This window comes from Hipposideros armiger, unplaced genomic scaffold, assembly GCF_001890085.2.
Source record: "Hipposideros armiger isolate ML-2016 unplaced genomic scaffold, ASM189008v1 scaffold_737, whole genome shotgun sequence".
Classification (NCBI taxonomy): Eukaryota; Metazoa; Chordata; class Mammalia; order Chiroptera; family Hipposideridae; genus Hipposideros; species Hipposideros armiger.
Window position 1 is genome coordinate 154356 of NW_017732087.1, and position 25885 is coordinate 180240.

Genomic DNA, 25885 nt, shown 5'->3' on the forward strand with positions numbered 1-25885 from the left:
TGTAATTTCCCAAACAAAATCCAGACCCACACCCACTGTTCATGCAGGTAATGTTCACAATAACTAGAATATACCTTCTCCTTTTCTTACTTGCCAATGTCCATCTATTGGGTCGTCGGGAAAGTCACGACGTATTTTTCTGTTTTTCAATGCAAAAATGCATCATGACTTTCCCGATGACCCAATATCTTTCCAGGCCCAATCCAAATGTCATCTTTTCTGAGAAATCTTCCCCTATTAACTGTTGCCCTAAGTTTCACTATGATCTGTTTACCGCACCCTGTATTATTGTAAGGACTATCTGTGACTGTCTCTCTAAGACTGTGGTTTACTCCCCATGACTTCGCAGGACTAACTAAACTCACATCTGACTCAGAGCACATAATAAATATCTGCGAAGTCAATTTTCAATTCAAACAAAAATGGCAAAATTTTACTATCATTCCATTAGCCCCTATTTTCTATCTCGATAGAGATTTTTTTTAAAAAAGGAGAATTTTTTAGAAGAAAAAGAACCACACTAGATTATGGGTGTAGAGGTACCTTAGCAAGAGAAAAAGAGAGATAGGCAGAGCTAACGCTGGTTGCACTCCTCTATCATACGGGGCTCAGAAGTCACCTAAGGCTGAAGATATGGTGAGGAAAGATTACTTGGAATAGTAAGTAGATCAGAACTGGTAAACATATTCTTTCAGGGAATATTTTGAGCTTGAAAGAAAAAGAAATATATCTAAATTCATTCATAGGTGAGAGTAATAATTTCTTCAGTTTCTCAGTTGAAAAAATTGGCTCTAGTGTTTATAAAATTATAAATCTAAATGTTATTATTTTAGTATTTACAGTGAAAATGATTATATCCTACATCCTACATGTTAAGTGTTAATGTAAACATGGTAAATAGTATATAGAAGATTTTAAATATGAAATCTATAAATCAAACATTTTTGTTGTATTAAAATGCTTTCAAAAGTTACAACTGCAGTTTGACAACAATTTACTACTAATTAAAATACATATCTAAAAATTATGTGATTAAGGAAAAAATATGTTAACTGTACAATCTTTAAAGAAACTCTTAGCCATCATTTAGAAACATGAATTCAAGTCATTTCAGTCAATTAATCAAAGTATGTTAAAAGGATCTATTCAGAAACATTTGGTAAATAAAAGCAAGATTATTGTCAAAAAAAATTACTAGGGCCAGCCAAGTGGCACGTTGGTTAAGAGATGGCATCCCAAGCCAGCTTTGGACACCAGCTCTGAGCAGCAGGGCCCCGGTTCGGATCCCACATGAGGGCCAATGACACTGCCCTTTACAGCTAAGATGAACAACGTCTCAACCTGGAGCTGGGCTGCCGTGAGTGAACAGCGACGGCGTAGGCTGCAGCCCCTGCTGCAGTGGGCTGCCATAAGCTACCGTGAGTGGCCAGCAGCCGGCATGAGCTGCCAAAAGCTGCTGTGAGCGGCCATCCAGAGGCCAGCGACCAATCTGCCTCAGCTGGGAAGAGCACAGTGACAATACCAACATGGGCCAGTGAGGCGGCGTCCTCCACAACTAGACTGAAGAACAAAAGGACAGCAACTTGTCTGTTCCCCTTCCCCAATTCTCCAATAAAATCTTAAAAAAAAAAAAAATTACTAGTTCTAAGATGGAAGGCTAAAAGCTATTAAAGGTTATTTGTAAGCTTAATGGAACGAATCAAACAATTTTGGGGGCATTTTTACCATCACTACAGAAAATATTAAAGATAACACATCCATAAATAACTAATTAATAGTGTTCCTTTAAATAGCTCATCCGGGACATATACACTTGCAAAATGAGTCCTAGAAGGTTGCACATAAATCAAAATTTTGTACAAATTTGACAGTACAAAAAGACAAGATGGTACAGAGGTAATTAGCATCTTAATGATCTTTCCCTGCTCTGTTGTTAATGAGTCATGTGATTTAAGTAAAGTCTCTTAATATCTCTGAGTATCAGTTTTCCTGGGCTAGATCTAAAGGGTTGCTTCCAGCTCTAAAGTTTCAAGATTCTATTATATTCTGAACACCAGTTACCCAATTATCACATCTTTGTAATATGATTATGTAGAGTACTACTAACTATAAAACTGCTAGAATAAACTTAAATAAAATTTATACTACTAAGTTTATAGCGTATATCCATGGCCTATGAAAATTCCAGTCTGTTTAGATCAGAAGTATATTCCAGTGGCTTCAATTCACTCACAGCTGACAGTCTATCAATAGACCTCAGAGAAAACCTGATTTTCAAACACTTGAAAGCCAGACCCACAACCCTGAGGTGCCATGAATACCCACGAGCATGAGCATGAGCTCAAACCATGAGCAGGCTGGAAAAGAACTCCTAAGGTCACTTTGCATCTACCCAGATGTCTGTCCTCATTCTGTTCAGACATCCCTGAGCTAACCCAGAACACAATCATTCACCATAAAGCTCTGTTACTAAGGATACTAAAGATGTTCAGAACATCTCCAAATTTTATGAATTATAACTCTAGAGCAGAGATCAGGCCCAGGAGCCAAATCTAGACAACAGTCTATGCTTCTCTGTAAAGTTTTACTGAAACACAGCCACATTTATTTGTTTACATATTGTCCATGGCTGCTTTCGGGCTACCAAGGCAGGCTGCATACTTACAACCAAGACCTTACAGCCTATAAAGCTTAAAATATTTATTGTGTGTCCCTTTAAAGCAGCCGTTCTCAACCTGTGGGTCGTGACCCCTTTGGGGGTCGAACAACCCTTTCACAGGGGTCGCCTAAGACCATCGAAAAACAAAAATATTTACATTACGATTCATAATAGTAGCAAAATTACAGTTATAGAGTAGCAACGAAAATAATTTTATGGTTGGGGGTCACCACAACACGAGGAACTGTATTAAGGGGTCGCAGCATTAGGAAGGTTGAGAACCGCTGCTTTAAAGACAAAGTTTGCCAAGCCTGTGTTGGAGTTCAGCAGAAGAAGTTTTACTTAGTCAACTGACCAAAGTTAAAACAGAAATATTTATACGTGTATGTGCTTGTATTTACACGCATACTAAATATTTTAACTAAAATTGTATAAATGTACTTCATTCACCCATTTCTGATTTAGAGACAATGTCTTTTCATTTGATTGGAGTTTTAACGTCCTAGTGTCACATGATCCAACCACAAATAAATTGTCTGCAATTTCAAGTTTCAGTTTCTCTAAAGTGAAGTAGGAACTTACAGACAAATGCAAAACAATACAAATGCCAAATCACATTTAGTTTCCTTATATCCCCCAATTTTTATGTTGTCTTCTCTTCAACAAATTTAAAAGGAAATTTATTTTTAACAATATGTTTTGTTTTTCCAATGTGTTCAATTAACCTTCAAAAACTCGTTTCATTTCACTAGTTTACTTAACATTAATATAGTAACTAACACAACTGGCAAAAACAGGCTTAGGTAAAAACTACAATTAATTCTAGTTAAGTATATAACTCAGCTACGGAAGCAGAATAATAAAACATGGCCTACTAGCCATGAGCTTGCACTGGATATAACAGCTAGTATATCAGGAGACAGTACAGTGTAGCAAAGCAGCAAGTTCTGCATTCCAACAGACCTAAGCTTAAATCCTGGTTCTGCCACTTATTTTATAAAGCATCAATTCCTTATGTATAAAATAGAGACAATAACAACATCTCTGAGGAATATTTTATCAATGCTAAATAAGAAAAGGTAAGAAAAATGATTAGTACAGTGCTTGATACATAGTAAAGGCCAATTTCAAATATTATCATCATAACCATCACAACTATCACCATCACCATGATTCAACTTTTTAATTTTTTTTAAGGTTTTATTGGGGAATTGGGGGAGGGGAACAGCTCTTCCTGGCTGAGGCAGATCGGTCGCTGACCATTGGATAGCCACTCATGGCAGCTCACACCAGCTGCCGGCCTCTCACGGTAGCTCACAGCAGCCCACTTCAGCCCCACTGCAGCCTACGCCGCCTTCAGCACCTCACAGCAGCCCAGCTCCAGGTTGAGCTGTTGTTCACCATCTTAGCTGCAGAGGGCGCAGCATCACTGGACCATGTGGGATCCGAACTGGGGGCCCTGCTGCTCGAGCTCGCGCTCCCAAGCCAACTCTTAACCAACGAGCCACTGGGCCAGCTTACAATGATTCAATTTTTAAAAGTTCTAGTGAGAAAACCTTATTAAAATCTAATTTAGAATTACTGTACAGTCAGTGCTGCCTTAGCTCACAGTGCCTAGCTTCTACTGCTGCTCCTACAAATGTCAATAATTCTCACTCCTGCGGGGGTATAAGAAGTGAGCCATTCACAGCATGAACATCTCTGATGGTCTTCTGTTTGTGTAGTCTGTGCTCTTAACTGGCATATTATCCCACAGTCCTGCCTGTTAACTGCCTGTTACTTTAAACTCCTAGAGAACAAATACATTTTAAAAGCTCTAAGCGTAACAAGTAACATACATAGCACCTCATACAGATAAGCATTAAGTAATACTTCATTCTTGTCTCATTATCTAGGATGACACAGATTTGACACAGTCATTTGACACAGCTGACTTTTCTAGGCAACTGGTGAAATTTAGAACACCAAGTAAAAGAGAAACATCCTAAGAATGTCTAAAGGAAAGATACCATTTATGATGAAATGAGAATGAGAATAGCATCTGACTCTCTCCTACAAACAGGAGGCTAGAAGACAACTGAGGAATGCCTTCTATTTCCTGAGAAAATTTTTTTTTCTTTCAATCATGTTTATAGACTAAATTAAGATCATTTCAAAAGCTGAAAATTTATCTCCCATATATCCAATATAAAAAAAAACCCCAAAAAAACCCTCAGAGATAACTGTATCAGAACAAGACAAAACAATATACAAAAAAATAACATTATTAAAAAATGATAGCAGCTGAATAGGACCTTAAAAAGTAAAAAATGGGGCTGGCCGAGTGGCTCATTGGTGGAGAACTGGCTTGGGAGTGCGAGTTCTGTGCTGCAGGGCCACCGGTTCAGATCCCACATGGGCCAGTGATGCTGCGCCCTCTACAGCTAAGATGGTGAACAATATCTCGACCTGGAGCTGGGCTGTCTCAGTCGCCAGCGACGACGTAGGCTGCAGTGGGGCTGCAGTGGGCTGCTGTGAGCTACCGTGAGTGGCCAGCAGACAGAGTGAGCTGCCATGAGCCGGCGTGAGCGGCTGTCCAATGGCTGGCAACCTATCTGCCTCACCCGGGAAGAGCGCAATGATAATACCAACATGGGCCAGTGAAGCAACATCCTCCACAACTAGACTGAAGAACAAAAGGACAGCAACTTGTCTGTTCCCCTTCCCCCAATTCATCAACGCTGTTCGCTCCCCCGATTCCCCAATAAAAATCTCAAAAAAATAATAATAAAAAGTAAAAAATGTTCAACAAAAATTTTTTAAAAACCAGTAATGGATTTTGATTTTCATTTAGAGAAAAAGGATTACTTCTGTTTTGTAAGTCCCATCACTCCACTTAGTTCTGCAGATAAAATTTTATAATCATACTACAGTAAATATGATTTCTATTTGGTTAACTTTTTTAGAACTAACCTATTGAAAAAGCAAAGATTTCATTATAGTTGCAAGAAGAATATAAACTTGACCAAGTAAAAATATAAGTTCCACTAACAAAACCTTAAAGATGGAGAAAGGAAGAAAAGTAAAAGGAAATATACCAAATTCCTATCTCTTACTGATATTTCATTACAGGGAGTAAACAATCAGAGCATCAGCAACTATCTACAGTGTTAAAGCAGAAGAAGAAAAAAAGACATCTGAATGCATTAGTTTAAATTTTAATTAAATCTAGTAGGAAAACAATACATCAGCTGTAAAATTAATTAATGAGCTGTGGAGTAGGAAAAGGAATGGTGGGTGAGGCACGAAGAAAATTTTTTACCTTTTGTTTAAAATATTATATTTTTGCCATGTGATTTTATGCTAGATAATTTTTTAAATGGTGTGGCATAGGGGAGGGAGGAAGAAGCAAGCAAGCTAAAATAAAGATAAGGAGTACAGGTGGCGTGAGAATAGCATGGTATCCATAACTGGGCCCAAACAGACTGAGCAACAAGGACCCCAGATCTACGCATGGGTCCAGCTAAGCAGGCCTGACGAACCCACAGAAACACTCACTGCCTGAACACTACGCCAAGCAGGGTGCCTGGGCGCCCCTTGCCTAAGCCTAGAGAAAGCGATGGCAGGTACATCTCGCTAGAAAGGAACCAAGGGCAACAGGGAAAGAATAGTTCCTGATACTACTCTAGCGGTATCTAAAAGCTGTGTTCATTAGTCTATGATTTAAAGAAGTTCTACAACATACAATTTTCATTTAACTGCTGAGATTATATTATGAGAAAAAAATAAAAGGATATTTTAATGATTATGAGAAAAGAAATACAGTCATCCCTTGGTATCCGTGGAGGTTTGGTTCCTGCAGAAAACAAAACCTGCAGAAAACAACACCTGAGGATGCTCAAGTCCCTTACGTATTATAAAACGGGGTGGAATTTGCATGACCTACATTTGCATATAGGCTACAGCAGGACACGCCTACATAGGACATCATTCTTGTGGATTCAGCGTACTGCGCGGCACATGACAAATCCAAATTTTGCTTTTTGGAACTTTTGGGGGTTTCTTTTTTCAAATATTTTTGATCCGTGGTTGGCTGACTCTGCGGATGCAGAACCCATAGCTATAGAGGGCTGACTCTGTATCTCTGTTAAAGTACAGTACTCAACAAACTAGTTCTGATGGTACGCACACTTTTCAGTGCATAATCCAGAATGCTCTCAGGTTCACTCAAGTAGTTTCTTTCAAATGAAATGAAAAATAATAAAGCAGTTTTGACTTTTAAGAATTACTTTTCCTGAAACTAATTTAGATAAATTTCAAGTGAAAAAAAAATTAAATTCGTCATTCAGCTGTACTTTAACATAAACGCACTCTGATTCTTATTCCCAGTAAACCTCAACTGTATGACTTTCTGTCAGTCAACTCAAAAATGTCAAATAATATAAAAATGTTCCCCATCAGTTATAAAAGTGAGTAAAACTGGTGTTATAGTATTTTATTAAAGAAGCTAAAACACATCTCAAGGAGACACAAGGTACTGAAGAGGTACCCATTTTCTTTCATTTTTCAGTTAACCGGGTGCATCATATTACTTGGTATCCCATGTATTAAACTATATAATCATATAACCTGAGACTTACTAGATATACAGTCAATGGCTCTTTGTGCAAAATCAAATATGTGAATTCTGTTTTTCCTACTTTCAGAATCATGAGTCAGCCCTCAGTTGTTCCATGTAATCTACTCCTAAGACTCTAACTCTACCAAAAATTTTATTTCAATAGAGGAGGGATGTGACTAGAAAAGAAAAAAGGAATATATGATATATGAAGGAAAAATTAAGAAGTAGACAGGCAGGCACTTTATACACATAAACTTGCCTGCAATTAGAAAAAAAAATTACACCGGAATCCAGAAATGCTCTGAATCATAGTTTTCTTAATGGACATTTCTACACAAAATACATAATTTTTTTTTTCAGCAATAGCAATTTATTCTATTTTTACAAATATATTTTGGAGGTTGTTTGTATTTGAAGAGCAGACTATATTGTAACAGAACTGAACTTGAAAATATCTTTCAAGTTTTTAATAATAATATAAATTGTGATTATACTCAACACATTAATTGAATGCTTACTATGTGCCAGGGGCTGTTAAACAGTCTATATGTATTTATCTAATCCCCCAACTGCCCTGTAATATAAGGACTATTATTCACCTCATTGTACAAATAAGAAAACTGAGTGTTTAAGTAATTTCTTGATTCTCTCGTCATCAACAGAAATGAAAATAAATTTAAATGTTAAAGAAATTGAGAGTGTAAATTCAGTTGGAAATTAATTACTATTCCTATGATTATCACAGTATCAAATGATTTCTCACTCTGATTCGCTCAAGTTCAAGTAAAAATTAAATCTTGCCTTTGGCAAAATTCCACAGGTCCAGGTAAATTAAAGGAATAAAGTGTTGATAAATAATGTCTGAAAAGACTCAACTAGAGAGCTCAAGAACAAGTTCAGTATTGGATTCAAAAGACCAGAAAGGAAAAAAAAAAAACAAGTGAAAGAAAGAAAAATGCATAGACTAAAAAAGGTGCATCTAATTAACAAAAACAAAAATAAAATTCCTGTCATTTTTGTGGACTCAACCTGTCCCACATATCAGCTAACTCTATTGCTATATATCCCATGTCACATTATCTGCAAGAAGTGAACAAACTTCTCATGCTCTCCCAACTAGGAAGAAAAGGGTAAAAATACGAGGTGAGGAGAAAAGTGGACCGGGTTGGACAGGATGAATGGTGGCTGGCAAAGGCAACAGTGCTGGTATGTGGGGGAGAAAAACTGCTGGTGGAGGGACTGTCTTCACCACCAAACAATTCCAACTAATAGCTTAGCTCCCTGACCCACCCTGACGTTTTCACTAAATCACCAAGCTTAAAACACAACGCTTAAGTTTTCCCAGTCTTTAACCTCTCACTCTTTCCCGTCGATTTGCAGTTATTGAGGTTTCTCCCTCTCAATTGCCTATCTCTCCTGTTTGTAAAATTCCCTCATTCTACACTTATACTTCAAACGAATCTGTCTGCAACAAGGTCAACTCTGACTTCTCTGTTGCTATAAAGCCAAGAGATATTTTCAGTCCTCATGTTGCTTGGCATCTCTGCAACAAGGGCTTCGTCACGATCCCTATAATCTCATATCCACACCCCCGTATCTTGGCTTAGCTAATTCCTCCTGCGCCTCCTTCGGGGCCTCCTCAGTCTTGAACCCCTAAGGAAGTTAGATCCCAATGCTTCCACTGCGTGCTCAACTTCTTCCTTCTCTCTAAGGCCCCATCCCACTTGTGCCTTCCTCACTTCAAGTTCTTCTGGATAGATTATGTTCTCTAGAAAACCAGGGATGGTATTAGTCACATTATGCATGGTTCATCACTATACAGACAATTCCAAAGCAAAGCACCTGGTATATAATAAATGCTCAGTAAATACATAACTGCCTGAATTCTGTTCACTCAAGCATAAATAAGCTGTTCTCAATATAACAGATTTATCACCACAAAATGAACTAAATGTATGCTGTGGTTTCTCAGGACTCAGACGGCCTTGTTAAAATTTTCAAATACCATCAATATACTAGAGCTAATTCTCTATTCACTCAATTTAAAAAGTGTAAATGACATAATCAAGTTTTTAATAGTGAAAGTTAATCACTGTCAAAATGGATAAAACCAAAATGTCTCTGATATTGCCCAACTATGTATTTCCTAACCCAATGAACAGTGTGTTGCTTCAATACACATTATCCTAAAGAAAAAATACCATAAACATTTAAATAGCATCGCTGGGGGGCGGGGGGGAATATCTAGCCCTTATCCTATCAAGCAGAAACCTATGATGTGAGAATATATTAAAAGAAAAAATTTAATTCAAAGCTGTATTAATGTTTTGGTGTCCAATAATCTTTCTATTTTTCAGATACTAGCAATCAAATAACTACAATATCAGTACATCCTGCTCACTGGCTGCCAGAATTTCCATATAGGAGGGACTAAGGGTCTATATTTTAGGATAGGTATGAATTTAATTTGAAACTGGGTTTGCATGACAAGCACACCATTTTACTTAGATTGTATGTTTATTTGTGATGGTTTTAGAGGAATGATGGAAATTATACCTGGGGATTAAGAGCCTCCCCAAGGTGCTGTCGCCAGTAACACAAAACCTTCATTTTAAGGAGACCAGAAATCCATTAATGAAGTTAGAACTAACAGCAAACGATGCACTGGTCATTTTTACATTGTACATTTTACAAATAAACAAAAGATGTAACACATTAAATACATATTTGCTTAAATATTACAAACATGACTATCACAAAAAGTGAGTTCATACTTAAATTTTCCAAAACAAATTCTTATCATGAGGAGCCGAACACTTGAACCATCTGGATCTGAAAAACAAACTACTCTGAATATTTATAAGCAGGGCGAAGTTAAGGAGGAAGAATTCCCAAGGGAAACAATGGAGACGTGAACAGATAAATTTATTCTTCTCTACTACTCTATAAAATCAATCCGATTGGAAACGTGAGTTCTGCTGAGGTGACAAGAAAGGGTAGGATTAAAAAGTATCTGATCTTTCACATCTTAAGAATCATTATAATTTCATTGTACTGCCCATTTATGAACAGAAATGCTAAAACACAGCACTTAATATTAATATTAATTTTTAATGTTTATTGGTATATGTTACACAACTCCTACATTAAAAACAGGCAATAGAATCAGCTTTTACATTTTTATATTACCTTACCTTATGCAGCTATAATGTTTAAAAGTGCTGGCAGCTTTCTGGCATTCTAGGCACAACTGAATAGCTCCTGGATAGTCTTCCTCCTTAAGATAACAACAAGAGAAGTTATTAGACTGGAAACCTTTTTCTTAAAGCCCCCAAAGAAAACAAATCTCTGTTCACACTCTATCCAAAAAATTACAGAACCAGAAAATTTTAATTCCTTTTAAATAAGGTTTAGAATACCAACGAGAGATAAATAATAAAACACAAAGAGGCAACTAGGTCCAGACCTAAAATATATGCATAGAAAAAAATATTCTGTTCCCTCAAGTACACAGTAACAGCTCTCTGAGACCATGATGTAGATAAAGCCTATATAGAATTACACCCATAAGCTGCTTCACGGGAAAGTGTTCTTTAACTGTTAACATATCTTCTTTCAGTAATGTTTATATAAAACGTTCCAAGACAATATGCATTCTACTTGTAATCAACTTTCAACAGTTCTACCACAAAAAAACTCAATCAATATTTTAAAACAAATAAATTTGGAAAAAAGTGAAATACGCATTAATAACCTCAAAATATTTTTAATCACCTAAACAGTAATTTAATACCAAATGAATTTCTTATATAAATTTCTCAAATCCTAGTTTAGTGGTAACAGTTTAGAAGTAATACAGAGATTACACAGAAAATCCTAAAAAACATACTCCTTAAACTCTTATCTAAATTCAGCAATGCAATTCAAACCACTGGGAATACTGAGATGATGACCAACTCCCTACCCAAAGGAGCTCGAGTATTAATGAGGAAACATAAATATAACATTAAACTTTCATGAACCTTATAACAGGAGTAGATCAAGAATGTTAACAAAGCATCAAAGAGAAAACACATAGCTCACTCAATTAATATGAGATACCAAACATAACTAATACATGACATATACCTTAAATCATTACCATGTGTTAGATAAAAACAAAATAATTTTATTGCTATTTGGGTGCAAACACAATTAAAAGATACTGAGGTTAGCATTCGCATGTTGCTACAAACTAAACCTTTCTCCAAATACATTTTTCTAAATGAAGTATATTATGTCAATAGAAAAACGCTCTAGAGTCAGTACCTTTACATGTCTAAAAATGCTCTTTATACCATATACCAATTTGAGAAAAATGTTTATCTGAATTTTTTTCACTATAATATTTCTATTTAATATTATCAGGATCACCAAATTTCTAAGCCTTTTTAACTTACCTCCAGCATTTCACTTAAGCGCACATCTGTTCTTTGCTGAAAAAACAAAAATCAAAGGTAAAATCTGTTTCAACCGTAAAATTAAGTTTTAATTTTTAAAAAGTAACCTGTATATACCAATGTTTTTATAGTTCTCAGAGATTTCAGAAGTCCAATCAGCAACTGACGTTTTCTTTGATTTGCAAGAAGGCCTAAACTAGCTTGAGTAAAACCTTCCTTTGCAATATTCAAGTGTCTGCAAAAATGAACAATAAACAGTTAAAATTTTTCTACTATAATAAAAATACTATCCACAAGAAAAATTAGGCAACTAATGGGGCAGTATCCTGTATTATTCTTAAAATCAGGGATTGTGACCACTATCACAAATTTATGTGACAAATTCATTTAACAACTCAATCGCCAGCATTACTCTAAGTGCGGTGTGTGGACTGGTGCCAATCCTCAAACTATTACTGGTCCATCATAAGAAAAGTACAGAAATTCAGAATAAGCATTTAAAAATATTTAGAGCAAAAGTTAACAATAATTTTATGTTTGATGAATTAATAATAAAAAAAATTAGGAATGTATTTTGTATGTCTTTGTTTTTTTTTCCATTTCCCTAGTATTTTGTTTTTATTACATTTTACAAAACTAACAGTCTGTAACAACAAGTTGGAAATTAAAAAAGAAAACCTGGTCTTCCACCGCATAGTTTGAAAAGCACTAATCCTAAGCAATACAAAAACAGTAATATTTTTAAGCCATAACTAGATTTATAGACATTTCCCACATACCTTCTTAGATCATATCATATGTTCGGTTAATGAATGGTATCCTAAAAACCATAGTCATAATATAAAATAAATTATCAATGATAGTTTCACAGTTTTTCTTGAAATTTTTTCCAGCTTAAAGAACAAAATATCATCAAATGCAGTACCTCCTCCCATTTGTGCAGATAACAGCAGCTAACTGAAGACCTGTCTGTAATGAGGTAACTCTTTCAAGTTCCTATGGAAAGATTACGTACAGGTTAGTGTTTGAGGCATTTTATTTTCTTTCCTATTTCTATAGGACTTTAACAAAAACTTTAGTGGGTTTCAAAGAAAAGCCTGCTTGGAAAACAAAGTAGCAAAAAAACACCTGTACCTGAAAACTATTGGTATATTTTTCAACAAAATTATTTAAAATGACAACCTTCAATTGATTTTCATAATGACCTATGACAAAATATTTAGTTAGTATTGCTTGTAAGGAAATCTAGACCCAATGTGTTTTACAAAATCATAAACAAATACTAATTATATATCCGTTTAAATGTTTCTATCCAACAGAATTTCACAAGGTATTCAAGAATATGACAAATATGATTTCTGTTGCTAAGATGCTTTGACAATGAATGTCTTCATTTGAGCGCTAGTAGGTACCTCAATGGATTTTGAAGTCTCTGATTTTCTAATGAAAAAAGAGATTCAGCTAGATAATTCCAATTTTATCATTCTCTAAAGACAGACTGTTATATTGTCACTGAACGCTCATTATTAATGATCTAAGTGTTACAAAGTACATAGAAGCAATTTTCACTGGCCATTCTAACAAAGAGATTACTTCAGAGTCAGTTACAAATATTCTTTCATTTCTTCAGTTTGGTAAATTCCCCCAAGTAAGAGAGAAACACACACACACACACACACACACACACACACACACACACACACACACATCCCCCAAAACAGAGTTAATATATTGCTATAGAAATATAGACAAAATAATAAATTAAAATATTTCAAGAGTAAGTCACTCAAATATTTTTTAAATTTCACTATTGAAAATAACAAATATTATCCTACCTTTACATAAGCAGGCTGCTTCTCAAGGATTAAATCTGCTACTTTTTTAGAGACCTATAAGAACATATAATCAAAGGAAGTGATAGAAAAAAACCTCATGTTTCCTATTACATTTTATATTTAAAATTTTTGCAAGAATAGTGCACAGGTCTACCCAATAACTTCTACAGCAGATACTGGCATGCTATGACCACACGTATTTCTCTGGGCTATAAAATTAGTAAGAGATACAGCACAGAGCACAGTACTTGGTACTTCACAGAAACACAGTAAATGGTCATTATGGCTGTTAACAATATGAGTATCATTATCTGATTTAACTAACATGCACAAAAGTGTAATCGTCTTCAAGGGTACAGGATTTGCTTTTAAAGATGAACTTGTTAAGATACATAAGTGTTTAATCAACTGAATTTATGGAGACCACATTTGGGAAACAGAGAACATCCTTGTTCCCTTTAGATCCTTTTGTATGACATGAGAAGACCAACAGTAATTTGGTCCTCTCCTCTAAACAATGGAAAACACGTGTTGTTTGGGAAAGCTATGCAGATATCTCAGGTATTCTTGGTTAATCCATGAATAATGTTAATATATGCAAGTTAGAATTATAACGATTTTGAACATGGGCTCTTATTTTACAATTTCAGGGGCCCCTTCCAGACTACACTACAAGGTATCACATCTATTACACAAAGCATGGTGCACGCAAGGTATTTAGTGAATGTTTGCTCAAGAGAACAAATTACCACCCCTTCCCCAGGCCAACTGAGAACAAAATGTTACACACACATTCACTTATTGCATTAATCCTTTCATGTTTCTTAATCTGCTTTGATTCGTATATATGTATAGATTTGTAGAGTTATAAATTTGTATAGATGAACCCTGACAAACACTCACCTAATTTTACGGAATTGGGTTTTTAAAAAACAGATGATGTAGATATTGTTAGTGTGTACTGTGCCAGGCAGTGTACCTGGTGCTTTTCCTACATTATCTCAATTAATACTCATGACCATCTATAGAAATGGGTTACATGCTTCCTCGCTTTCCAGAGGAGTAATCTGAAACGCAGTAGTAATCCACCCACAGTCCCTGCAAGGCCAGAATTACAGCCCAGGTTTATCAAATTCCAAAGGTCACGATGTTATGCGGCCCTTGTGACGGGGTTCATTCCCCAAAGAATATTACCACGTAAAGTACACAGAGGGAAGTGGATGTATTTAAATACACTGAAACCAAGAAAAGGCAAAAGTTGCCACCATTCACTAACATCTAATTCTCTAAAACAGCGGTTCTCAACCTGTGGGTCGCGACCCCTTTGACCATCAGAAAACAAAAAGATATTTACATTACGATTCATAACAGTAGCAAAATTACAGTTATAGAGTAGCAACGAAAATAATTTTATGGTTGGGGGTCACCACAACATGAGGAACTGTATTAAGGGGTCGCGGCATTAGGAAGGTTGAGAACCGCTGCTCTAAAAGCACATCGTATTTTTACTACACAATTTTCTAGCATTCAAGTCCCTGCCCCACCCCACTGCTGCTACTCCCAGGGAGGTGTCTGGGAGTGATACAAAAGAAAGAGAAGTATACAGTCACAGGTTACTTCACAATACATTACGCTTCGTTAGATGGCTCTGTCATTGAGATCATCACTGAGTGCACTTACACAAACCCAGATGGTACAGCTTATCACACGCCTAGGCTATATGGTAGCCTGTTGCTCCCAGGCTACAAACCTGCACAACATGTTACTGTACTGCAGACTGTAGGCAACTCTAACACAATGCTATTTATGAATAGAAACATATTTAAACATAGAAAAGGTAGTGCAAAAGTACGGTATAAAAGATAAAGTGTGTGTGTGCACACGGCATGCATGTTGGTGGGGGCAAAGGCAGTGCTGTAGAGGTGGGAGTGGGACGGGGAGTGGACGTCAGGAGGAAGGGAGAGAGGGAAGGAAACGATGGGGAGAGAAAGATAGACCTGAAATCAAAGGAGACCCAGAGAGATAAAGCCTGAATGGAGAACTAAGAAGGGGGAGGGGAAGGTAATGGGGGAGGGGGAGGAGGGGAAGAGGGAGGAGAGAGAAAGAGACAGAGACGGAGGGAAGGGCAGTGAGTTTGTGGGGAAGGGGCTCCCAGGCTCCCCTCGCCAGCCCTCTCCTCTCACACCCACTCCCTCCAGCAGGCACAGGGCGGGTGGACAGCATTGCTGAGCCGCCTCATCTATTTAAACCACCCAGAGCCAGCAGTAAATTCACCATTTGGATCTAGGTTTTCCTTCCAACATTGCAAACAAATCTTTGTTTATAATCCATATGGGATTTTTGTATATGCAGTCAGTCTTTGACTGTAATGTCGTGGTGTGGTGCATGACTGCCATCTTCCTTTATTTGTCAGATGTATTATTAAAAATCATGTCTTAAATTCAAATAAATTTATGACTACTGCTCCTTTGGTATTAAAAAATTAACAAGACCACATACTATCACTATTTAATCTTCTACAGTATAGTCTGAGTTCTATAAAAGGAGCTCAGCCTAACGTGAGGAAAATACAGAATCACAGAATTTTATAGCATTAGAGAAAATGCAGGCCTAACCCATCACTTCACAGATAAAACAACAGATTTCGCAAGGCTAAGTGACTCGCCAACGTCACAGAATTAAATAGTGACTGGAATTCACTTTCTGAATCTTAGCCTCATGTTCTCTTTGGACCTATTTCTTATCTTTGAGGTAAGAAAACTCAAACACAAAACTATAGGTATTGGGTAGTCGGAAAAGTCATGATGTTATTTTTTCTGTTTTTTGTTGCAAAAATGCATCATGACTTTTCCGATGACCCTCTAGTTTTGCAAAACAAGAAGCCTGAAGATACTTAGTAATCTGAAAAAAAGTTCAAAATTATTTGATTACATTTAGTATACCAGAGAAAGAACTACAAGTTCTAGAAGCAAATCTATCAAGGTAATAAATGTGAGGGAAACTGAACAGGCATTAAATTTTAATATAAATGTATCATTTGAGTCAAAGTTATATTAAATAATAAGATTTGTTTAATGCGTTAATATAGTAAACTATAAAATCTGCAAACATCTCTGCAGTTTTGTCAGAAAAAAAATGTTTTTTACTTACTGCAGCTTGCTGTTGTTTCAACTTGTCTCTGTATTCCTCTAATTCTTGCAAGTTGAGAATAGGAGGGAGCTTCTAAAAAATAAATCCATAAAGAAAAGTAAAAAATAAATTAACTTGGTTTCATTTACCGGCAACTTCTGACTTATGAACTATAATCTGTCCATACAAAATATTGTGCTATGCCACTCCCGCCCATTTCTCCTGTCCTTCCACTTCCCCGCTAGACTGCAGACACATTTTGTTACCCAGCCCTCTGGTGCTCAAGTTTCATCCCTCACCCACTATCTGCACTGCGGCTGCCTACAACCTCCAGGAAACCCCACTCCATTGGGACTCCTGGCCCCTGAGCTGGGAGACACTGCTTTCATGAGCTGTGGCAGGAGAATATGAGAAGAGTCCCTCACCCTGAGGTAGGATATTTCTTGTGCCGAGGTCGTGGTCTCATGAAGCCGAAGAATGGAGACACGGACCAGAGAGGTAAAGTTTGTAGCAGAGGATAGTTTTATTAAAGCAAGAGAAAGGTTGCAGCTCCCAAGCAAGAGGGGGTACCCGAAAACTGGGATGCCCACTAGCTAGGGTAAAAGGCTTGAGTTTTATACTTTTCTTTCTGCCTGGAAGGGGGAATGCTGGAATGCTGGTGCCTGTCATTAAGGTGTTTATCAGATTTGTTCTGTTGCTCAGCCTTGGGAAGGCCTTTCCTAATGTCCTCCAAAGTGGCCTTGTTGCTCTGGGGCATGATGGATGTCTCTGTTCTAGTATGAGGGAGTTATCTTATAATTTTTAAAGAAATGGCTAATGTAAGAAATGGCTAGTGTTTTTTTTTAATCTTTGCTCAGTCTACCAGAGAATTCCTGACATTATACTAATCAACCTGTCTTAACCCTAATCCCCCATTCTACCAACCACAGGTATATCCTTACCTGTTTACAGCAGAACTCAAGACCTATTTCCCCTCTAACACTATGAATGGTGACTAAGCACTATGTTGTGGTAGTGACAGTTGTTGGAGTACATTCTAGATTATACATTGAGGGTAGTATGGGAAACTCACAAAAATGTACAGCATTGTGTGTATGTGAAACTCCAACTTAAACTCCAAGTACCAGTCAACTAACTGACTGATGAACCTTTGGAATGAGTTGGGGAATGACTTTTTATGTACTGCATATAAAGTGTGTCTATATGTGTATATATATGGTATTTGATCTTGTCTAAAACCAAATTTAACTATTCTGATTTTTTTGAAGCTCCTATAAATTTAAAATGCCAACGTTGTAAACATTATGGCATAGGGGTATTTATCATGACTAAACATGATGTAACTAATTATGTAAATATACATTTATAAATAAAAGTCTTAGAGCTTTTCTAAACATATTTGGTCAATATAAAATAAGATACAGGCAGCATACTAACATATACTATGTTAACAGTTAAAAAACAAAAATACAGATATGTTTCCTGGACCAATATCCTATAGCTGCACTTAATTTTACATTTTTAAAAATCATGTCATCTTTAAACAATGCTAACGGCAACAATGCTGTTCATTTAATTACAATACGGTCATTATAGACCAATCCTGGTATCAAAAAAAAATGTAACGTCCCTAAAAAGCTTTCAAATCTCATTTACAAATTCAATCACTAGAAAAAAATAAGCTTTAGATAGGTTTTAATAATTTGTTTACCTCCAGCTCATATTTAACAATATCAAATGAGTCTGTAGAAAAATATACTTGTTCAATACTATTAATTAGCTCTTGCTCAGCTTGAGGGTCACTAGGCTGTTCTCGAAGTTCTCGGAACTCCTCCTTTAAGAAAAAAAAATCACAATTACAGTACTTATAGCTGTCACAATTGTATCTACATGGAAATAAATAATCATCTGTCTTAACAAATCTCCTGGGAACCATTCTGACCAAGGAGACAAACTTATAGAAAACCGGAAAGTTCATTGAAAATTAGGAACTAGCCGAACACTAGAAACTACTCATCTACTGGAGAAAAAGACTAGTCAGTTTAAAGGCTCAGATTTTATTTTCAATTCCTTGTGTGCCAACTAGTAGTTGAGAGAAATTAGATGTTTAAGGAAAGGAAAAAAACCACACTAATCATCTACTATCTGTCATACATACATTATCACTTATATACACGTTTTCATCATTTTAACATCAATCTAAAATCTGTTTCACCACAGATAAACACGGAACATCTCAATGACTTTTGGGTCACAATCAGCATTGGAACCGTGAGCAGCAGACATCCTTCCTTCCGCTGAAAATCTCACTACTCAGCTAAGAAACCCTGGCTCTAAAAAACGTTCACAAGTTTAGCTGTGAAAGTCTATGGGATTTCCTTCAAGTGTACTTAATAATACTGTCATTAATGATCTGGTTCTGAATCTAAAAGCTCTGTATTTGATAAATGCTTATTTCTAATGATACAGAATGGGGCTCTGGTGAATTTATAGAAATAAAAGGAGCTTGACAGACAAATCCCTACCCCTAATGTCCGCATCTTATCCTATGCAATTTCACCACATAATTAGATAAACCTTCAGTTAACTGAGAAATTTCAGTAATCCAGGTACCCACTGTCTGCCACACTAATTAATCAAGACATTATTATAGACATAACAATTTAGTCATTCAACTTTATATTCAAATGAATCTCAAATACATGTAAGAACACAAAAAAGAAACTAGTATTTTAAATCATTTTGCAGTTATTAAAAGAATACTTAAAAATTCTTAATGAATCATCACTAAGCAAATACACAAAAATTATATGGTCAATTAGAGGACATTATTTTCCAGAGGTACTCTAGATTATTTTATTGCAGGGCATATTTTTCATTTATAAAGAAAACCTCATATTTAAAAGAGCCTTAAAACTTATATATCTTTTAGATTTTAATTTATATTTTATACTTATAAAATTATTAACTATAAAATTATCTCCTCTTAGTGATTCAAACTAAAATATTAGCGCAATAAATCTGAAACTCAAGAGAATATTTTACTGCATAAATTTAAAAGAGAATACAAAGCCATATAAAAATCAAACCTGGATAATTAAAAGTACATGAAATAGAAAATGCTTCTTTAGTACTCAAACTCACTTTATAAAATACACTAACAAAAAAAGGTCAAAGCTACAGCCGTCACCGATTTCACATGCAATTAGATACTACAAGTACAGTAAGAAATCATCATCGCATCAGTAAGAGCTGTATCTAGGGTTTGTCTACAACACACTAATGTGGGTAGCACCCGGGGCAACGGCACTGAGGAACAGATTTGGGCTAAACCTATGCCACTTGCAGAAAGGTTCCCAACTAGCCTACCCACAGGCAATTCTTTCCTGCATCTAATGGAAATTTGTAATAACAGTGAGACATGAAATAGAAAGAGAGATCAGAAATTCCTGGCAATCTCCCTCTCTAAAAGTCCACCAGTATTTGAAGTATCAGCTTCAAATGCTGCAAGCTGAGGGGATAAAGCCCAAATGAGGATATGGCAATGTGGCCTTCCTAGGAACTCCACAGCCACTAGCAATAAAAGTACTTGGCACCATTCAAAAAAAAAAAAAAAAAGATTATGAAACTGCTAAGATTGAAAAACATCAGGTATGGAGCTAAGCCAAAAATTCAAATAGACTGCAATGAAGGAGCACTTTCATCTTAAATGTATAAATGCCAATGGCATATAATTCCACCTGAGGTTCTCCATATACAGCGATCTAAAGGTAAAGACACTTAGGTTTTAGTTGCAACTCTGCTGTTAACCTTGGGCAACTTACTTAGCCTCTCCATGCCTAGTTTTTCTCGCCCATAAAGGACACACAGACACACACACAAACACACATACATATGCATACTCAAAATGACACTGAAACAAATATCCAAAGTTATAAGAATGTCAAAGGGAAAACACAATTTCATTTATAAATACCTCACAAGTGTACATTTCACAAATGTGATGAATCTGCAAAAAAGAGTACAATCTATATATGTATCTAAAAGGTCAAATGCCATTCCTGCCTAGAGAACCAAGCAATTATATCACAGAGAACAGACAAACCCCAAGCCCATCTCATTTCAAGGAGCTGACATGTAACACTTGACACTCCAAGTAAACTGGAATAGAAAAGGAATAAAGCCAACCAAGGCAGAAAAAGAGAGCACACAAAGTAGGATTCAATCCAAATCAAATGCCCAACACTATATTCCTATAAAATATCCTCTCTTTTCAAACAACTTAGCAGCTCCTGAGTGAAAATGTAAATCTGAACTCATTCAGATAAACTTCCTTCTGCTGACAATTCCGATTGCCTTTTAATCCCATTGCACTTGGAGGCTCTAAAACGCTCTCCTAATCACTGCTAAACGCTTCGCTGCTGTTCGCTGCCTGCTCAATCTGATGACACACTTCTAGAGCCCTGGGATTTCTTCTTCTCTATCAGTATGCTCTGTAGTGCCAAGGCACACCGTAGATAATCACTGATCAAACTAAAATTAATTACACAGTGAGTTATATTCTTTTTTTAAAAAAGGAATATAAGAACAAAAAGAAAGGAAAAAACAACATGTTCTTGTTCTGATAGTAAAATTTTTCCACAAACTCTTAATAAAAGGTTTTTCTCTTCTAACTAGAAATAAAAATAAATGTTAGATGATTTTAGGGGTATTTTATACATGTAAATTAGAAAAAATAAACAGAGACATCTAGATTGCATATTCTTAACACAATTACTCCGTAATTTTGCCATTATATAAACTGGTTACCTAGGGATAGAGATGTACAAAAATGCATAATTTTTTACCTAAAACAGAACTAAATTTGCAAGCTAATATATACGTATGAGGCAAAATTTTACATAAACAAAATGAACAAAAGATTTCCTACAAAAATGTTTAAAAGGCAAAATCAGGGGAATAGAATAACAAATGAAATTCTTTATACCATATTAAAATATGTGACTATTTTTTTAAAGTTATAATATTTAAGCTAAGTTGGGAATAAAATATTTCAATTCAGTCTTACTGAAATTCTACTATTATATTATGACTAAACATTTTCAAGGGTTTTATTTTTATAGTACATTTTATGTGACATAGTAACTAAAACAATACATATTATCATTAGTAGTGGTATCAATGCTCTGTAAAACTTCACAATCCAAAAGTAATTTGTCAACTACCACAGACCATCAAATATGCCACAAATTGCCTGCTAATGGTGATCAACTACACCTGAAATAAAGAAAAAGGACATCAATGTCAGCCCAGAATTAAAGCTGGAGAAAAACTACAATTGAAGTAATAAATTAAATTGTAACAGGGCTAAACCCAAAAGTTCTTTTGGCAAAAAAGTACAAAGCAAATCTCTCTCCCATATCATCATTAGGAAATAACCTGCCTACTTTCAATGCTCTATTACTTTACCTTTCCCAGTCAAGTCATATATTTCAATTTAACAATTTTTTTAAATTCCCAGAATGTAAAAATTCTCCAAGTAGATCATACAGAAACAAAGATGAGTAAAATATAGCTTTTCCCTCAAATAGCTGCTGAAGTAATAGGAGCGATCAGGTGCGTAAACAATAACAATGCAAGGCCAAACATAAGGGAGATACAGACAAAACAAAGGGCATCAACGGGCAGTGAGTTCACATCTGATAGGAGAGGTGGCATTTAGAGAATATGAGAACAGGTAAGTTTTCAAATTTAAGAAATTGGGGGAATAAGGTTACAAATATAGAACAAAGCGTAAGTAAAAACATTATGGTGGGAAACCATACAACCCATTAAGCAACAGAGGGTGGCTCCCGTGGGGCAGAAAACTGTCGTGGAGAACAGTGTGCATGTACACCAGGAGGCAATGAAATGCAACAATTGAGTTTGTTTTTTTTAAATCTGTTTTTATATATGCTAGAACCATATTTTTCCTTTACTAAAAATAAAATATCTTTAACACTGTGACAGATGCTATATCAAACAAGCATAAATATAAAATATTTCTTAACATAATAAACCAAGCAGGATTATTTTAGGAAAGTGATGGACAACAAAGAAGTTATTCAATATTTTAGAGACTGTCTTTTCCAGCAGTTGCAATGCACTATAAGGTTGCATATGATACTATCTAGCCTATTTTTTCTATTTTGATCATCTCTGAGCTAAAGCTACATGAACATAACATAAAAATGCACATCATAAATGTAACTTTATGAAAAATGAAAAAAAAAATCAGAAATTTAAGTCAAAATCTTTTATTTAAGCCAAGCCAGTTTTCCTCTCAACATAACAACAAAAGGTTTTATGAGAGCTGAGGACTCAAGTCTATAAAACAATTGGAGCCCTCAAGTGTAAGGTTTTATATATAAAACGTTTCCAGTATATTTATGGTTTCTAAGAAACTAGGCTATAACTTTACAAAGCAATTTCTTGCTTAAGAGCTTATAGCTTAAGGGAATGTATTCAAGTTTAGGAGTGCAAAAAAAAAAAAGGGGGCGGGGGGAACTACAAATTTTGCGTTTAACCACTACTTTGAAATTGTACAAAATACCACACTAATAAAAACACCAACCCAAGTTCAGGACTTTCAATTCTATTCACTTCTATAAATGTAAAAAGTTAGTTATGACAACTTAACAGTTCTTCTTACCATTATTAAATATAATACTCTCTTTAATTTTGAAAAGTACCTTATCCTAATTTTTAAACCCACAGAATAGCTTGGAAACATAATCTTCCATAGTAGGTGTTTATTCAAATAAAAAAGATGAATGCAAAAATCTTCACTTCACAGGTCTGGTTTCAAAACCCCACAGAAAATTTATGGAATCAAATATGAAATGCAAACCACTTCCATTTCTGTATTTAGCTTATTAGACCACGGTTCACATTACACACCTGAATGAAAGAATGAATTGCATTTGGAGGGAGTGGGAGAAGAGGAAGAAATTTTACAGTTATATAGTATGAATTTGGGTTTACCAAGATAAATCTTATCAGAGGCTCTTTTGTTTTTTACTGTTGCATTTCTTCATCAGTCAACACAAAAAATCTATTGTGTTATAATAAATTCTACACATGGAAATCATAGTCTTATAAAAGTTAACATCACATTAGAGCTCTAATTAAGAGCAAAAAAAAGTTTAGCTACCAAAATCTATACAGAGCTAAAAGGAAGAACAAAAACATGAAGTTTCAATACTCAATCAGCATTATAAAAATCATATATCACTGAACAAAAATAGGTTTTCTGTCTCCAAATGAAATAGGACTCAAGATCATAGATACCCTAAAACCATACATACACCATATAAGTTTGTAATGAATTGCCAGATGTCTGATTACATGGGGAAATGGCAAATTTTCTTAAAATCCCACTAGAACAACAATAATAATCCATCAAAGCAGCCGTTTCATCAGTTTGTGTGTTTTAAATAGCTTTTAAAGCTTGTCCTGTTTTTCTTCAGGCTTTCAGTGCCATCTAGTGGAATACTAGTGAGGTTACAATTTTTTAGTTTCAGCAAAATGATTTATAAATTTTATAGAAGGTTATGAAAGTGGCATCATTTTAATCCAGCTTCATAACACTTAAGTGATAAAAATAATGCATTTTAATAGATTTCTATACAATAATAGCATTCCAAGTATACAAATGTGTTTTTAAAAAATAGATCACGAATAAAAACTGATTTTATTCATAGAATTGCACTGAGTTATTAACATGTACTAAAAATACAAAATTAGAAAGCAAAAATTTCATATTTGATACTCTGCCAAATATTTTTATTTACTTCTCTTATTCCATAATTGTATTTTAACAAGTATTTTCCTAAATTCATTTCTATGAAAAGGAAAATATTAAAGATAACAGCTTTAGAGGCATCAAATACATTTTTTAAAAGCTGTCATTAAAAAATTTTCAGCTTCAGTGAATATCATCATGCTGTTTGGCATGTGCCCGTCCATCTGGAAGTTAAGCTAAAGAAAAGACACATCACACGTTGAAGTACAGAGAGAAAAATCCACTGTGTAAGTCTTAATTTTGTTCTTCTTTTAGCATTCAAACGTCTCATCAGAGCCTCTCTCTTAAAAATACCATTAATCCTGAGAAAAAACATCACAGCACCATCAGTCCCAGAGTCTAAAAACCAGTCTTCCAATTCTTTCACCTTGGACATCCAATAAAATCCTCAGTCCTAAATTCTGCTTTTAAAATGTCTCTCAAATGTCCCTTTCCTAAACCTCATCTTCTTATTTCTTCTTAATCAGTATCCTAGCGTCCTGCCTTTCCACTCAAAAATCTACCTGTACACTAGTTATCCTTCTAAAACAAACGAATTGTCAACTCTAGAAGACTCCACTCTCTTCTACCTACTCCTCATCCTGCCCCCCCCGCTGTGCTCCCACTGTGCATGTGTTTAGTACAGACCTCTGTGGACTTATGCTTCTCTGCAATTATCCATTTTTGCTTGTCACTCCCACATAGATTGAGGTAGGGACAGTCTTATACCTCTTTGCATCTTCAAAACTTAGTAACTACAGCTCACTAAATGATTGCCAAATGCACAGCATGAATGATCTTTTATGACTTGCTATGAAAAAAAGCTTATCTCAAAAGCATCTGAAGCCAAGAGAAGCATAATTTCATTAATGGTTAAAAACAACATAGCTGATAATTATGATTATAATCACAATTATAAGATTATAAGTATTATTAGTCATGAGTGACTAAGAGAAACTCTAAATGATTTTGTAGATCCAAAGTTACATTACAGACCCTCTTGAGATCACCTTCAGAAGACACCTTTTTTAAATGATATATAATCCTAAATTGAAAGCTTTTATCCCAATCACTAAATCCAAAAATGTCTCCTAGTCATAAACTTCAATACTAATCCTGTCAGACACCAATATACTTGCTCATCTGAAAAACTGCTTAGTACATTCTTAGAATATATATTTTATATCATATCTCTCCTACAAATTTTACAATACAGAAAATATAAAACAGTAAGACACTTAAAAATCATCTAGCCTAATCACATCTTTTCACAGGTGAGGAAACTGAGTCAGAAAGCAATTAAAATGACTTCCCTTTAATAGGTTGAATATTTAAGTCATTATTAGAACCTAGCTCTCGACTCTTATTCCAGCATACTTTATTTATATTATGGTAAAATTC

The 25885-nt window shown here is 35.3% G+C and overlaps 1 protein-coding gene across 4 annotated transcripts in view; it reads right to left on the reverse strand.

Annotated features, from left to right (window-relative positions):
- VPS50 (VPS50 subunit of EARP/GARPII complex) overlaps positions 1-25885 on the reverse strand; it is a 131804-nt gene that overhangs the window by 90313 nt on the left and 15606 nt on the right. For all 4 annotated transcript variants that reach the window (XR_002122256.1, XM_019627601.1, XM_019627600.1 and 1 more), the window contains exons 3-9: positions 18374-18496; positions 16684-16755; positions 13534-13587; positions 12624-12694; positions 11816-11933; positions 11699-11734; positions 10454-10536 (exon numbers count right to left, since the gene is read on the reverse strand). Coding sequence is in view for 3 of the 4 variants with exons in the window: in XM_019627601.1 (XP_019483146.1) it covers positions 10454-10536; positions 11699-11734; positions 11816-11933; positions 12624-12694; positions 13534-13587; positions 16684-16755; positions 18374-18496 (557 nt within the window). In the remaining variant the exon portion in view is untranslated. The remainder of the gene's footprint in view (positions 1-10453; positions 10537-11698; positions 11735-11815; positions 11934-12623; positions 12695-13533; positions 13588-16683; positions 16756-18373; positions 18497-25885) is intronic.